The sequence below is a fragment of the Mustela nivalis genome, assembly GCF_964662115.1.
Source record: "Mustela nivalis genome assembly, chromosome: 16".
In the NCBI taxonomy this organism is placed as follows: domain Eukaryota; kingdom Metazoa; phylum Chordata; class Mammalia; order Carnivora; family Mustelidae; genus Mustela; species Mustela nivalis.
The window spans coordinates 37,353,673-37,369,648 of NC_139035.1; the positions used below are offsets into that span (position 1 = coordinate 37,353,673).

At 45.3% G+C, this 15,976-nt stretch overlaps 1 protein-coding gene across 1 annotated transcript; it reads right to left on the reverse strand.

Moving 5' to 3' along the window:
• Positions 1 to 1,668: 1,668 nt before the first annotated feature.
• DYRK3 (dual specificity tyrosine phosphorylation regulated kinase 3) lies at positions 1,669 to 15,915 on the reverse strand. The gene is made up of 3 exons (XM_082701896.1): positions 15,621 to 15,915; positions 13,490 to 13,601; positions 1,669 to 8,270 (listed from the first exon to the last, which is right to left on the reverse strand). The coding sequence occupies exons 1-3, from the start codon at positions 15,695 to 15,697 to the stop codon at positions 6,696 to 6,698; spliced, it is 1,764 nt and encodes a 587-aa protein (XP_082558022.1). The 5' UTR covers positions 15,698 to 15,915; the 3' UTR covers positions 1,669 to 6,695.
• Between the last annotated feature and the right edge of the window lie 61 nt (positions 15,916 to 15,976).

Here is a 15,976-nt window from a genome sequence, read left to right on the forward strand (position 1 = left end):
TCAGCTCAGGACACAAGCCTCACACCACCCACGGAGACTCCGAACGTTCTCTTCCAAATCCATCTTCCCTTCCTGCCCCATTCACTTACCGATTTTCATAAATTTAAAACCAGAACAGAGGGGCACCTGGGTGCTCAGTGGGTTAAAGACTCTGCCTTCAGCTCAGGTCATGATCTCAGGGTCCTGGGATCCAGTCCCGCATTGGGCTCTCTGCTCAGCAGGGAGCCTGCTCCCCCCTCTTTTTCTGCCTGCCTCTCTGCCTACTTGTGATCTCTCTGTCAAATAAATAAATAAAATCTTTTTTAAAAAATAAAATAAAACCAGAACAGAGCAATGGTAACTTGGGAGTTCTCTCTGAGCTCACTGCCTGGCTTTTGAAAAACAACAAAACCTATGAACAACAGGCCAAGATGCTGTGGATACTCCCATCCCTGACAAAGGCCATTGGAGAGTTTCCCCGCCCCCCAGCCTCCCACAGTTGCTCAATAAATCAGTCAGTGTTGAAAGAATAAATGCACGAACAAAGGCCTGTATGGACGTGCTTCAGAAAGCAGAGACGTTTGGGCTAGAGCTCCACCCTGGGCATGGTATTAGTTCCGATTGGGTATCCTGGCTCTGCTCGCGCATCAGGAGCCTGTCAGCCGCCAGATGCAGGGGCAGGGCTGGGCAACCTTTGCAAAACAAGGTCAAATTGTGGCCAGGCTCCGGCTATGGAAAGATCAAGATCAGACCTCAGCATTGTTACCGACAAGCAGTAGTCACTCAGGTTTCTGCCTCTGGACTGAAATGCCTTCCTGGGTAATGAAGAGCAACGTGCAACACACCAAGTGTTCCCAGTGCCATTCCATCGCCTTCTCTAAGCTCTGAGTTCTGAAGAGCCCCACGGCTGTCCTGGCTTGGGGTATACCAGATGGTGGGGGAATGTGGACAGCGTGCGGAGGAGGGCTGATAGAACTGTGCCCGGCTGTAGTTTCTCTGACCCTGCAGCTGCTTTCGTGGGAGCACGGGAGGCTCTTCTCCAGCTTCAGGCCAGGCTCCCAGAAAGCCTGTTCAAGAATCTAGGGGACGATTCAAGGATGGCAGAAGGCGGTCCTCCAGCTCGGTGGCCACTGGGCTCCTGTTGCCGGGGCATCATGGCCCAGAGCAAGATCAGCAGCAGACAGGAGCGAGACTGCCCAAGGGCCACTAAGAACTTCGTTTCCCTTTCCTTCTATGCTCTCAGTTCTGTGAGGATTTAAGCTCTTGAGTGGTACAAGGCTTTGGCCCAAGACAAACACTGAAACTTCTGAAATAAAACTGTACTCCTTGAATCTGCTTGTTAGGATTCATCCTTAAGGCTGGGCCCCTGAAGGCTAAATGTCAGTAATCCTGATGGGAGAGCGGATGTGTAGGGCCCCTGGGAACATGGGCAGCCCTACATGGCTTCCCATCTCCCTTTTCCACAAAGCCAGGGTGTATGTCCCCAGGCTCTGGGGAGCTACAAGAACTGTAGCTGTCTCTCATCCTACCCCTTTATTTCCTTTTTTGAGCATTTTCTTTATCATTGTCAGCGCTGAAAACCCATGACTGGTGCCCACTCGCATGCTGGGAACCTCTCAGGGTATAGCACCCAGGACCAGCTAGGGACGTCCTCAGACTTGGTTTTGAAACAATCAGGAGATGCTGAAAAAGTCTCAAAGCATTTCATCTTTATTTTTTTTTAAAAACAAACACCCCCCACCCCAAAACAGAACAAAACAAAATCCATTGACTCATCCATGCCAAGCTACACTTCCCAGAGGAAGCGTGTCAGCTGATTCAAAGGAACAATGATAGAATCCCATGATACCAAAATGATTCAAACGTGATGCTTTAGAGGCTGACATCCTGAGCTGAAACAGTCACGGGTCACCATCTGGCCCGATTTGGGGCCCTTCTTTCTTTTTTAGCTTATTTGTGTGGTGGCAGAGGAGGGGAGACTCTCTCTAGTCAACAGGCAGGCAGGCTTCTCCTGTTATAGAAAAATGATGACAGTCTAGGCACGACTTAGTGGTTGGTGAGCTATATTAAGAATCATATTCTCTCCTTCAAAGTCTAGACGATGTATTTGTGGCTCTGGCTTATCTCAGGGGTTATGGATCTCAGGAGCCAAAGCTTTTAGTCCTTACATGGATGGGTTCATTGTGACGCTTACAAACTTACCTCACTGAAATTAGTGGGCATACTTGAATAGACACTTGGAAAGGGTTACCCCTAATCGCATTATAGTTGAAGGCCAGGTTTGGAGGTAAATTCCTTTGAATTCCTGGGATTTAGGAAATCCAGTTTGAAGATGAAAGCAGGACATGTTGAACTGAGGGTATGAAGAATATTCTTGAAAACGGGGAGGCTGATCCTGGCAGAGGACAACTCTTCCTTGATGTGCTAGTTTCTCGTCTTATCTTGTCCCTCTCTTTATTTGGAGACTTGAGGTTGTTCATATCACAGATGACTGCAGTGGCTCTGCGTGTAGTTAAGTTCCAGCACTCTACGGACCAGTCATCTCCAACATGATGGGAGACCTGGAGAAAAACATGTTCTGTCCACCTGGCTCAAAAGTTCAGTACTTTTCCTTCATTCTCAAAGGAGAAAAAAGTATCCAGGGGCAGTCCAGAATGATCGTTGCCACTTTTCCAGCTTCCATGCTGAGGACAACCAACAACAGATGCATGAGAAATAATTAAAAGCTTTCCACGGTTCACTAAACCAATAGGAGCATTGTTAGGAAAGCTCAGCATTTATCAGCTGCTATTTAAAATTTAGCATTTAACTTTAATTATGCCTACTTAGGAATTAGGCAAAACAGTGTTTCAACACGACCAGCTGCTGCAGATCCAAACTGTTTCGTGGTTGAACTTTTTATTTAATCATTTGTTCTGTTGCTTTTTGATCATGCAACAAACCCCATTCTTAACAGATTAAAGGTCAAAAAAGTTAGGAGTATAATGACATTCGCCAGCTAACCCGTCTGTCCCAAACCCTCTTAAGACACCGAAGACTCAGGACACCTGGGTAGCTCAGTTGGTCAAACATCAGAGTCTTAATTTCAGCTCAGGTCATGATCTCAGGATTGTGAGATAGAGCCCCGCATCAGGCTTCAAGCTGGACATAAACCTGCTTAAGTTTCCCTCTGTCCCTCTACCCCTCTCCCACTGCTCTCTCCCTCTAAAAAAACCCAAAAGTCAAAAACCAAAGCCAAGAAAACCCCCCACTGAGGACTAAAGCATGCTCCTATAGTCATACACTAAAGTCTTCTGGAGAAAAGCCATACTACACCCTCTCTTCCTTCAGTGTCCGAGGGACAGAAACAGAATCTTTTAAGTCACAGTTAAGGTTCTGGCTGTATTTTTCACTATTATCAAGGTGCCAAGTGCTAGACCAGATGTCCTCACATAATCCTCCTCTGATTACCCTTTCTCAAAAAGGAGAGATTAGAGATCATGTGGGTCTGGGGCACCTGGGTGGCTCAGTGGGTTAAAGCCTCTGCCTTCAGCTCGGGTCATATTCCCAGGGTCCTGGGATCGAGCCCCACATCGGGCTCTCTGCTCAGTGGTGAGCCTGCTTTCTCCTCTCTCTGATTGCCTCTCTGCCTACTTGTAATCTCTGTCTGTCAAATAAATAAAATCTTTAAAAAAAGAAAAAAAAGAGATCATGTGGGTCAATTTAAAAGAAGACAAGACGTGAGCACCTTCCTAGTGCACGGAGGGAAGCGAACCCCGACCACCTGCACACGACTGACAGCGTTACAGCCGGTGCACTGAGCATCATGAGGACGTGGGCCCGCCCATTTGAAGCTGACATTCCAGTAAAGGAAACCACGATAGCCTGTGATGAATGAACAGATCAGTCACTGGGAGGTAGGACAGAGTCTGATACGAGGAGCAGGTATTAGCTGGATTAGCCAATGTCCCATGTTGGGGGGCAAAAGAATGACTCTAGGAATAAGGTAAAACAAAACTTCCTACCCAACTCTTTTCATGGTGGCAATAGCAATTCGGAAACTCCACTGATTCGTTCAACTTAAAAATCAGTAGAAGCCAACCCACTTGAGCTGTTTAATTGAAATGACCAGAAAAGGGGCGCCTGGGTGGCTCAGTGGGTTAAGGCCTCTGCCTTTGGCTCAGGTCATGATCCCGGGGTACTGGGATAGAGCCCCACATGGGGAGGGGGGTCTTTGCTCAGCAGGTAGCCTGCTTCCCCCACCCCTCTGCCTACTGTGATATCTGTCAAATAAATAAAATCTTTAAAAAAAAAAAATGACCAGAAGAACAAAAATGGCTGCAGAGCCATTCAGTGACTGCTGGGGAGACAGCCTGAATCTCTGCACGAACTCTGATCCAGTTCAGTCACTCTGCTATGGGCAGGGATCCAAGTGACAATTTAACAGTGGCTGATAAAAGGGGGCACCGGGTAACAGCTTCTAAAAATGACAACTTGCCCTAAACTTGAAACCAATTCATCAACCTCCCCAGATCCATCTGGCACAACAGGCTCGTTTTAAAGCAGCCCACTCTCCCCAAACCTGACTCGGCTGCGGAAGACGGCGCCCCAGCCAGCCCGATGACTCTGTTCTGCGTCACTCTCCAGGTTGCCAAACCTAGGCAGAAACACATCTATCCGCCTTCCCAGAGCTTTCTAGAATTTGTATGGCGTCAGAGTTGTCTACAGCCTGTCCTCGGCCTGGTTCCAGGAACCTAAATCTATCTACTCAATGCACAGAAACGGACCACGTGACCACCGCAGCCACGGACTGCCTCCTCTCCCCGTGGCAGACGGCGTGGGCTGACCCAGGAGATTGCTTCCGACAAACACATCCCGGTTCTGGGCACGGCAGATGTGTCTGGGGCAGCCGTCTTTTTTAACGCTGTTTGCTTAAGAGCAGGTCTTCCACACTGATAACAACGGGCAAAACAACCCCGACACGTGCTCTGCCGAGATAACGTGGGGGCTGCTTGCGCTGCTTCTCTGTGGGGCCTTCTCTGTGCGGCCGCGGGCTCAGCAGGAGCTGGAGGGACGTGGAGTGTGGGTGTGTTCCCACTGCCTTCGGTAAACCCGGAGCGAAGGAAGTGATTCAAGTTTTAAAATGTGCCATTGCTCAGGCACCAGAAGCACCAGGATGTGCCCTTTTCAAGAGGCCAAGGCCTCAGTCTGAACCCTTATGCCCGCGGCCAAGGCCATGCTGTGGACATCGGCTCACTCTCCATTTTCACAGCCCATGCTGTGGAGACCAGAGTACTTCTGAGACAGGAGTTCCTTCAGTGATGTGCCCCTGGCATTTCTCTTCTTCTGGTTACGGAGTTGCCCGGCGATCTTATGATCTCTGACCTTAAGGAGCTCGAAGACTAAGTTCTAGAGTGAAAATGGAACTGGGCCATCCTGGGAATGGTGCTGAAGAAAGCAACGGTCTACCTCAGAGAGGCCGCTCTGAGGACCAAGCTCGGGCACACTCTTGGAGGAGGGTGGAAGTAGAGGGGAAGGACACAGTAGCACTGAGTTTTGAGTTACTGTGCCTTCTCCGCCCTTCCAAGGAAGACAGCTGGCTAGCAGTCAGCTTTACTGTCAGCCCTCGCTGAATCTTAGCAGAGAAAAAGAAAGGATGTTCAAGCGAAGGAAAAGGAAATGGTTGACAGCCGGCACCTGGATTGTCTTATAGCTGAAGTTCACTCAGCACCTAGGGGGCAGTCTTCGGCTTAAATGGCCGGTGGGGAGACTGTGGCATGCTGAAGCGGCAGAGGGCTGGGGAGAGAGGAGGGTGGGCTGTGGGCCATGGTTAGGTTTCTCAGAGAGTGATCACTTTTATAGGGAAGAAGTCCATGGAAATGCAGCAAGTTGGCTGGTCTCCAGGGTTCCGAGAAACTCGGGAACTGAAGTTTACCTGCTGCTTCTCCCTTAACAGTCATCTGAGGCAAAGAAGCTGCTTTATGCTCCCTGGAGACAGGGGTGAGGTGGGGTTGTAAAGTGATACAGAGGACTTAAGTTTTAAAACCAGTGCTTGGTAAAGGGGTAGGATAGCTATAAAATGCCTTTCCCAGGAAACATATCAGAAGCAGAAAAATCATAAAAATAATAACAACATAAAATTAAAACAGCACACATCACAGGATTGAAAGAGAAATGAGTCATTGAGAAGCAGTGACACCACTTTTTCAAGTGACTAAGAACTTCCAGAACCTTCCCCTGCCTCATATTCTGCCAAGCTCTTTCACCTGGGATGAGCCCACAGAACGGCCTGCTGAGGCAAGAGGGCTAGCTTCGGCTCTCATCGAGAACCACGGCTGTGTCCCAAGCTACCCCTCTGGAACAGAGGCTGAGGGGGACGAGAAGTGACGAGTGGCCAGGATACACTTCCCGGGGCACCTTGTATCTTGAGAAAAAGGGACTTAAACCAGTAGCAGCATACGTAAGGTGATGTACATCTGACGACAATAACGAAGATGCACTGACCTATAAAAAGTCATTTAATGTACATTCCAGGATGGCCAACACAGGCTGGTTAGGTAATTAGCCCTTGAAGAGTTCTGTTACATCATATAAAAATGTTTTGCCTTGTTAAAAAAAAAAAAATCTAGTCTAACAAAAACATATCCGCCAATGGGCCTGTATTTTTTCCCCCATGTTCAGGTCTGCAAGATAATTAAAAATACAAACATATACATCTCTGAGCACAGCACTGTCCATTAGCTAATGAGTTTCGGCAGTACACTGCACAGAGGTATACCACCACTGGTTTCGGACATTAAGTTAGCTTTAAGCTTATTGGCTATTCCGACAACTGGAGGCAGCTTGGAACCCAGTCCCTGGAAAGCGTTTGCAGGATTTACCACCCGTTTGCCTGATACCTTTTCGATGGTAACAGGTCTGGGCACAGACTTACTAATCCAAGGATGTCTCAGTGCTTGAGCTGGGGTCAAACGGGCAGAGGGGTCCCACTGAAGGCACCTTTTCAAAAACTCTATAAACAAGTAGTCATCACATCCCTTCAGTGCTGTCAGCCAGTCTTTGCTGCCTGGGGGGCCCCGCTTTTTCCCCCTACGTGAGCGACCCCCCACAAGCACGACCCTCCCATCTGCCTGAGTAGTCACAGAACAGTAGCGAGGTAGGCCCTTGGAGTTAATGAAGTACTTGGCACGTTTGGATTGCTCCAGAAGTTTCGGTGGTGGCATCCCGAGCAGCTCCATCATGCAGGCCAGCTGGTCTCCCTCATCCTCTCCCGGGAAGAGAGGCTGTCCTGTTAGAAGTTCTGCAAGGATGCAGCCAAAACTCCATATGTCTATAGGCGTGCTGTAGCGGCTCCCTAAGATGATCTCGGGAGCTCTGTAGAACCGAGACTGGATGTACGTGTAAAGCTTCTGGTATTCGAAACAGCTGGACCCGAAGTCAATGACCTTGGTCGCACTGCGCCCGTGGTGCTTTAGGAGAATGTTTTCTGGCTTCAGGTCACAGTGAATGATCTTATTTTTGTGGAGAGCATCCAAGGACTGCAAGATGGATTGGGCAAACTTGCGAACTAACTGGACGCTAAAACCCTGAAACTTGTTTTTTTTAATGAGCTCATAAAGGTCTATGCTCAGCAATTCGAAGGCCATGCAAACGTGGTTCCGGAAGGTGAAACTTTCCAGCATGTGGATGACATTCATGCTCCCAGTTTTGTCCTGCTTTTTAAGATGCTCCAGAATCCGGATCTCCTCAGCGGCTTGCCGATGGAAGCGCTTTTCATTGCGCACCATCTTCAGGGCCACGTACTGTCGAAGTTTGTGATCGTAGACCCGGGCCACCTGCCCAAAACTGCCCTTGCCGATAATCTTCAGCACCTCGTATCGATAAGCTAGATGGTCACGAGGCACGTGAATATAGGCCCCGTCTGCATCGTCATAGCCACCGTTATTGGGCCCGCCGATCACTCCGTGTCTTTTTTTGGCATTTGGGCCCACGAAGTAAATCTCGGGGTAGTTGACTATCTCCAGCTTCTCGTAGGCAGTCAGGTGGTGTTTGTACTGCTTCAGGGCTTGCTCGGGAGTCAGGGGCACTGCTTTGGATGTTTTGGCAGAACTGCTGGCTTTCACCGCATTGGAGCTATCTGAACTTTTACCCTGAGAGGCGGCAGGAGAGCACTTTTCAGAGTCGTTGATGCCATCTGTCTGAAGAGTATCAGATCTTCTGTTGCCAAATTCTTGAAAAAGCTGTTCTACCTTCACCTCACCTCCGCTCAGAAAGCGCTGAGTATGATCTCTGGTTAACTGCTCGGTGGTGATCTATGGAAAAGAAACATGAATGTGATGGTGAAGCCACTAAAAATAGCGGAAGGATGAAAGAACCTGTCCCCGGCCGGAACCACACCAGAACTGTCCAGTCACGTAGGTTACAATTACCCAAAAAGTGAGATGAGAGGCAGGAGTCAAAAGAGACTTGTGTCATACCGATCTTCAGACCCCCGGAGTACAATTGGCCACCTCAACCCCCAGTATAGGCCTTGCTTTGTTTAAGAACAAACGGTCTTCTTACCAAACCCTAAACATGCTAAGTTCCTTCTAATAGGTCTGTCTTTCCAGTGAGAATCTTCTTACTCAACCCCCCTCATCCTGCACTTCTTCAAGTTCCAACTCAAGTCCCCTCCCTTCCATCTGGAACTACTCCAAGCCCAGGCTAATTAACCTCGTATCTTAACTGTAGCTTTTCAAGTCTGTACCACGTGATCTGGCATTTGATAATATACAGACTGTCTCCTATTATTTACTGTTTTGAGTATCTCACCAATTCTTAAGGGCATACATCAGAATATGCATATTAAAGTGTTCTGTTTAAAAAAAAGAAAAAAAAAAGAGGAGAGAAAGAATCCATGAAGGACCAGGCAGTATTTGAACCCAGGTCTTCTGTCAGTCCAGCACCCTTCCCACATACACAACTTGGCACCGGGTTCTACTAGCACTTCTACTACTCTCCACTAGGGCTGAATCATGGCTGTGGCCTGGAATCAAGCAAAACCTCATTATCTACTCCCAGGCCCCCCTCAAAAATGACTGAGTTCTTGCAGTTCAGCTCACTGAATCACAAGAGTTTTAAGCCTAAGAGAATTCCTGAGATCCTCCGGGCCAATTCTTTATGCATCTGATGAGTAACAGTGAGAATCCAAGGCCCCGGGAGGGGTGGAGGAGGTTCTGCTAAAACTTTCCTATAGAGATAGTGTCTCTCTTCTGCGTCTCTAACCTACACCTACACCCATTCTTCCAAGGAAAAGCCTATGTGATAAAGGCACTTTACTCTTTACACTTGAATTTGCTTAACATTCTCCTTCAAGAAACCATAACTCACTGAAGAAAGCTCTACTTATTCCTCTGAGATGAAATATAATTCTATGAAATTAGATGGAGGAAAAGAAAAGCAAAAAAGAGAAATACAAAAAAATTACACACACACTAAGGAAAATTCAAGATGGTGCTAGAAGGAAAGAAGAAAACAAATGAAAAGGTCATGATCCAAAGTGGCCATATCCTTAAAAAACAGAATTTTAATATAACCTAAGAAAACAGCACAAAGCCTGTTATCTAAATAACAATATAAAAGAGAAAACATAAATAGCAGCAAAAAAAAAGATGAAACAATTTAAGTGTTGGCCAATTTTATATACAGCTGTAGTTTTTAAGAGCCGGACATTCACTCCTGCCTGCTCCTTTCAGGTCATTTCTATCAATTTGAACATGTAGGGAGTCCTGTAGTTACAAAAACCGGGTGGTACCTGATAGCACACAAAAGTGAGGCAAGCGATAAAACTGTAGCCACACTTTGGCAAGCAGTGTTTGAGTAAAGAGATGATATATGCACCGAGAAAAATCTCTGATACCATAATGGAGAACTATCACTGGTCAAGAAAATAAAACAGGCCTGCAGACAGAACCTAAATACCTTGCTAAGTAGTAAATATTACACAACATGTTTCTTATCAGTAAGAAGTCAAATGACTCTTTCTGTCCTCAGGGCTGAAAAAACAGAAGAGGGTCCCATCGGTCCCTCTGGTCACAGGAAGCCTCACTGTTCACTATTACAAGTGCTTAAAAAAAACAACAACCCACAAATAAACAAGAAACAAGTGTTCTCAAGGAACTATAATCCAGGAGGCGATGGGTTTGGCAGAATGAGGGAATTAAAATTCTTTGGTTTTAGGGAGATTTACATAATAAAAGCAAAACTCCCGCTTGCATCCCAGACAGTTTTCCTTAAAATTTTTACACCTAACTTCAGTGCTTCTACATATTTACTGTGAGTCACGTGCTGAAGAAGAGAGAGGTCTATGGGAGTCCTGGCTATCCTGCTTAAAAGCTGTAAGTCCCTGGGCAGGTTGCTTGACCTTTCGCCCAGTTTCTTAGCCTTAGTTTCTTTATATATAAAATGTGCATAATAATACCAATTTGCAGGATGCTGTGTGAACCAAATTATAATTAATAATATATGTGAATGACCCTTACAAGCTATAAAAGATTTTACAAACACTGGTAATAATTTGGCAAAATTCTCAATATATCAAGGCTTAAACTATGTGCCTTCTCTTTGCCCTTTCAGTTTCTCTCTTCTCTCTGTGGGACCTCCTTCCATATCTCCAGTCCCCCTCCAGCAGACATCTGGCACTAAATAGGTCTCCCGTCTCCTGCAGCATGATAGCCCCCACAACAGGCCTTCCTTTAGGGTGCACGGAAATCCCTCACCCACTTTCTCTCCCAGCAAGAAACCTGCTTTCAACTTGCTCTACAATTTAAGGTGTCACCTCTCCAAGTTACTGGAACTTTAACAGATCAATGCCTTAACCCAAAGGAATGACCCTCCAGAACCGAGGTCACCAATGACAAGCTGGTAGGGAAGGGATTTGAGGGTCCATCCCTGGGTATTTTACCAACTCTGCCTACATGTAAGGCTGTGCCAGCTCTGGAGGTCTTCATTTCTGTTTGTGATAAAGAGAGGGTCTCAGGCACAGAACATTAATATAAGAACAGAAATTTAATTTGCATCGAACTACTACAATAAAATTAAGGATGTTGTTTGGATTTCCTGACTCTGGTTTTTCCTTGAAGTGAGCCTAAATCTCACTCCGTGTAAACTGAGTCTTAGTTTGCCCTCTGGAACTACACAGAAGTGTCCAAATTTCATGTAAAAGTCCTTCACATCCTTGAAGGGGGCTGTCCCACCCCCACCATTTTTCCCTGGGCTCATCAACCCACCACATCCTCTCCCTTACAGGGTTGCTTGGTTGCTTCCTATCCTATTCACACTCTCAACGTGGGCTGCACTGCATGTCTCTCTGGAAGTGTGGCTCCCAGGAAGAAAACCATGCTCCAGGTACAGTCCACTCTGGATTTTCAAGGTCTGAGTCTCCAGTGAATCTGAAGAATTACAGGAAGGAGTTTTTCCACACAGGGAGGGGTTCTCTTCTTAGGTTTCTTTCCTTTCCTGTATGTACATAACTCAAATACTGGCCTGAATCAATCATGTATCAAGACTATTGTGCTATAAATAAAATCTTCCTTTCATTGTTCTAGGAGAATCTACAATGTGCATGCATGTTAAAGTATAATAGTTATAAAATACTACATATTTCTAGTCTTTAGTTATAATCACAATAACTGAGCAATACAGATTATATACTAATTATTTTTGTAATTATGTAATTATCCCACAGGGACAGATAATGCCAGATTAATCATGTTTTGTTTAAGAATGCTTCACATATGCTGTTAACTTGAAGGGCTCTTGACATTTCAAATAGAATCCTCAGCTGTGTTAATAGAGTCTTGAAGATCTTGTTGAGAAATTCTGAGAAGGCATATACTTCTCATCCAGACAGGAAACACTCCATTCTCTTTCCCTAGCTCTTGACCCTAAATCTGCAACACAAAACTTAACCCAATAAAAGCCTATATGCAGATGGTTTATGGTATACAATGAGAACATAAGAACATCTTGGATAAACAATGAAGCCTAAAGGCTTTGTGAAAACAGCAACAGGGTCTGGGGATGGAGTCATGTCAGAAGGGTCTTTCCATGTCAACAGAGGTCAAAGAGCCTATTTTTCAGCAAAGTACGCAGAGACACCATTACCTTCGAATGAAAGTCCTATGTCCTCAAAATGGTTACTCTGTATATTATACATTAAGAAATTCATTTTGACCCTGAAACATACCATTTAATTGACCTGCTGGGAGATGATTAGCATTGGCTAACTCTAAATTGAAGTTAAAATGAACTTTTAAGTCACATGTTAATGAACCAGCCCAACTGCAAAAAGTTTCCCACAGAGACATGCTAATGGGCAGCCAGTAACCAAGAAAACTGATGGTCAGATGGACATTGCGGAGGGGATGTGCTATGGTGAGTGCTGTGAACTGTTTAAGACTGATGATTCATGGACCTGTACCCCTGAAACAAATAATACATAATACATTATATGTTAATTAGAAAAACAAAACAAAATAAAAAACCAAACTGAGGTCAACCAGAGGAGTATGAGATTCTGGAGCTCTGAGAAGTTTTTCACATATTAAAGAAACAAGCCTGCTGAGAATGGAAAGGAAACTTACTGTACTCCAGAGAACAGGTTAAAAATAGGGTGACCAGCCTTCCAAATATATTTAGCCAATACTCTGTAATATTATTAGCCTCAGAACTAGTGAAAAGATTGACTTTAATAGCAAAAGCTGACAAAAAATTGGGGAGGGCTATGAAAAATGCATGCAATATTTTTTGGAATATAGAAACAATTTGAGGTCTTAGATGCAGAAATGTGAAGGAGAAATTACAAATTAGTATATTCAGTTATTCAATTCGTTCATTAGATGATATATACAGCAAATGTTAAAGTCACGGGATAGCTTTTCCCTATCCTGGAACTTGTCCAAACCCTGTTCTCCCTACTACTCTGTGTACGCTGAGGGCATATGAATTAATTTTTTTATTACCTTAAGTAAAACAGTGTCAAAAGCTAAATGTCTGCAAGCTCCAGAATGATTAAATTCATCAAAAACCAAACTGTACTGTTCAAGTTTTATTTATGGTCCATAAAGTGATTCTCTGTAGCATACTAATAAGCTAGGACTGCATTTCTCTCTTGCAGGGGAAAATAGGTACGGATCTATGAATTCAGGGGTATTTTCGATTTCTGGTTTTTGTTAAAATGAGTTTTTACAACACACAGCCTATATCCTTCTATAACAAAACAAACATTCCCTCGATAAAAGTAGCTTATTATTTTTTTGCTAATGCCATATATTTATCCCCGTGATTGAAAGGAATAAGTGCAGCTCCAAATAAAAATCATTCTATAAAGCTAAAGTGGGAACATAGCAATTGTTATTTCAAAGTCAAGAGAAACCAAAAGGAAACAAAAGAGTCTGGGTTGCCAGCGAGATGTAACTGTACCTTGGGCATTAAGTAGCACTTCCTTCTTTTCAAGACAACTAGAGAGCAAAGAACAACTTCATTTACTTACATTTAGTCTTCTGGGCAGAGGCGGTTCAGAAGGATTGCAGAGTACATTGGAACAGGGTGGGCATTTGGTTTCATCTATCATCATGAAGGTATCATAGACACCATCCCCCAATCTAGTTGAAAGGATTACAGATAAATCCATCAGTAACTTAAGTATATAAACTTGTATTTTCAAAACATTCTGTGTCTTTATTGCCTCACATCTGCCACAAAAAACTAATACGAATAAATGTCTACACTGCATGTTGGCATTGGATACAAACAACTGGGGTATTTGGCAAAAGAACAGAGGAAGCCCAATTTTCCTTTTTTTTTTTTTTTTTTAAAGGGAAGCATTTCTAGGTTTTTATTTTGAAATAGTTAAAACAAGTCTGTCTTTGTGAATGTTCTTAAAAAAAAAAAAAGGGGGGGGGGACTCTCAGGGTGCCTGGCTGGCTCAGATGATAGAGCATGTGACTCTTGATCTTGGGGTTGTGAGTTCAAGTCATATATTGGGTGTAGAGATTAATTAAAATTGGAATATTTTAAAAAATTAAAATAGGGACTATCAAAAGGATCTCATTTAACTTACTACTAGCAACTAGAGGCTAGTTGAAATCTGAAGCCTAAAAGCTAACCAGAACAGGAAAAGAAAGAGGGAAAAAAAAAAAAAAGGCAGAGGTAACTATATTTTAAAAATCAGAGACTTGGATTCTAATCTCAGCTCTACCACTGGCTGTAGTAACTTCTTCCCTGACCTTGTTTTCCATACGTTATATGGGAAGAATAGTTCCAGTCTACAAGAAATGAAAGGTCTTAGGGCTTTCTTCTTTTTATTGTTTATTTACGTACCTACTTAACATCTACCTAATTTGTAGAAACATACAGGGAAAAGCACAACAAATACTAAAGGGATTCTCTAAATTACAAAATGTACTGAATTTCACTTCTGTATCCACTTCATTTTCTGGTGGATGGTGGAAGCTAAATGCTAAACGATTAAGGAGCACCTCTGTTCTTTAGCACTGTGTCTCCACAACTGAAGAGGGAGAGGGTTTATTTTATTTAATCCACAGGGTGGTCCTAGATAATGTATTTCATCTACCACTAAGAATATGAATTTCCCAGTTATACACATCAGTCTTTCAGTGTATCATTTTTACATAATACACCACAAATTCAATAATAATGACCAGGAAGAATTTTAAAAAATCTTTTAAAATATGCTGAAATATTTATTTCAGTTTTTTAATTTCAATATTTAAAGTTGCCTTTAGAAACTGCTTTGTAAAATTACTTCTAGAGCTTTCTTCATTGATGTGTTATAGAAACACAAAGAATAATTTAAAAAGTCCAGTACAGATATTTTTGGAATATTCTTTTTAAAAACTAGCTCACATTCTGATAGCATTATTTATATCTTTACTGGAAACTGCCTGACAACCCAAAATTCGGGATGTGACTGAGTCTTTGCCAACAGCATGAATATAATAAATAAAATGGGAGAGGCGTCCACCTTTATAGAGAAAAAGACACTGAAGACCTGCAAGTATTCCTATAAATAGGCAGAGGAAATCACCCGAAGGAAGTCTGCATGCAAACGAAGCGCGGGGCAGGGGGGGGGGGGGTGTCCCTAGTCTCCTTTTAGGCGTAAAATACAATGCAAGGTGGAGAATCTCTCAAAATAGGATCCCCAGAAAGCCCTACTCAGCACAACCCTTCACCTGCATATCCGAAGCCGACCGCACCCCTCACGGCAAAACCCCAAGAGTTCAGCCCTTGGTTATCGGCTCTGAGCAACAGGGCTTCCGTGAAAGGTAGTGCTCCCTACCTCCACAGTTTGCTAAAAAAGCCCCACACAACGTCCCAGGTTCTTAAGAGTTCCTTACCATATCCCCGATCTAGGGCTGCTTCTCGTAACTCCGCTCCAGCCCCCTCCCCCGATCGCGGTGGGCTTGCGGGGGAGGGGAGCTGACGGAGGGGAAGAGGGTGGATCCGTCCCCCGGAGGCGGTCAGAACCCTTCCCTCGTCCTTCTGCTAGCGGCTCACTCCAACCTCAGTCCAGGCCTCCCCCGTGCCGCCCCCCGACCTCGCCAGCCTGCTCCAGCCGCCCACTCGGACGCCCCCAGCCCGTTACCCTGCGGCGCCGTTACCTCCGCTGCTGGGGCGGGAGTCCGACTCCGGGCGGCCCCGCATCCTTCTGCCCCGGCCCGCGAGCCGTGCCTCCCATCCGCTAGCTCGGGGCCCCCGGGGGGAGGGGCGGCGGTTGGAGGGTTCGAAGTGCAGGGTCCACCTGCGCTGGGGCGGCTGCCGCCGGGACCGCGACGCTTCCCGAGGGAATCTCGTCCAGACACTGCAGATCCGCGCGCCTTCGCTCGCGACTCGCTGGGCCGGGAGTGGGGAGAAGAGCAGCAGGGGTGGGTGGGGGAGCGGTGTGGTCGCCTAGCAACCGCGGCACGCCCCGGGAAACGCCTCTGCGCCGCTACGCGGTGACGCAGGGGGGCGGGGC

Coding starts and splice junctions, on each gene's coding strand:
- DYRK3 (XM_082701896.1), bottom strand. CDS start 15,697: ATGGGAGGCACGGCTCGCGGGCCGGGGCAGAAGGATGCGGGGCCGCCC. Junction 13,602..15,620: donor CTCCCGCCCCAGCAGCGGAG/GTAACGGCGCCG, acceptor CCTTTCAACTAG/ATTGGGGGATGGTGTCTATG. Junction 8,271..13,489: donor CTCTGCCCAGAAGACTAAAT/GTAAGTAAATGA, acceptor TCTTTTCCATAG/ATCACCACCGAGCAGTTAAC.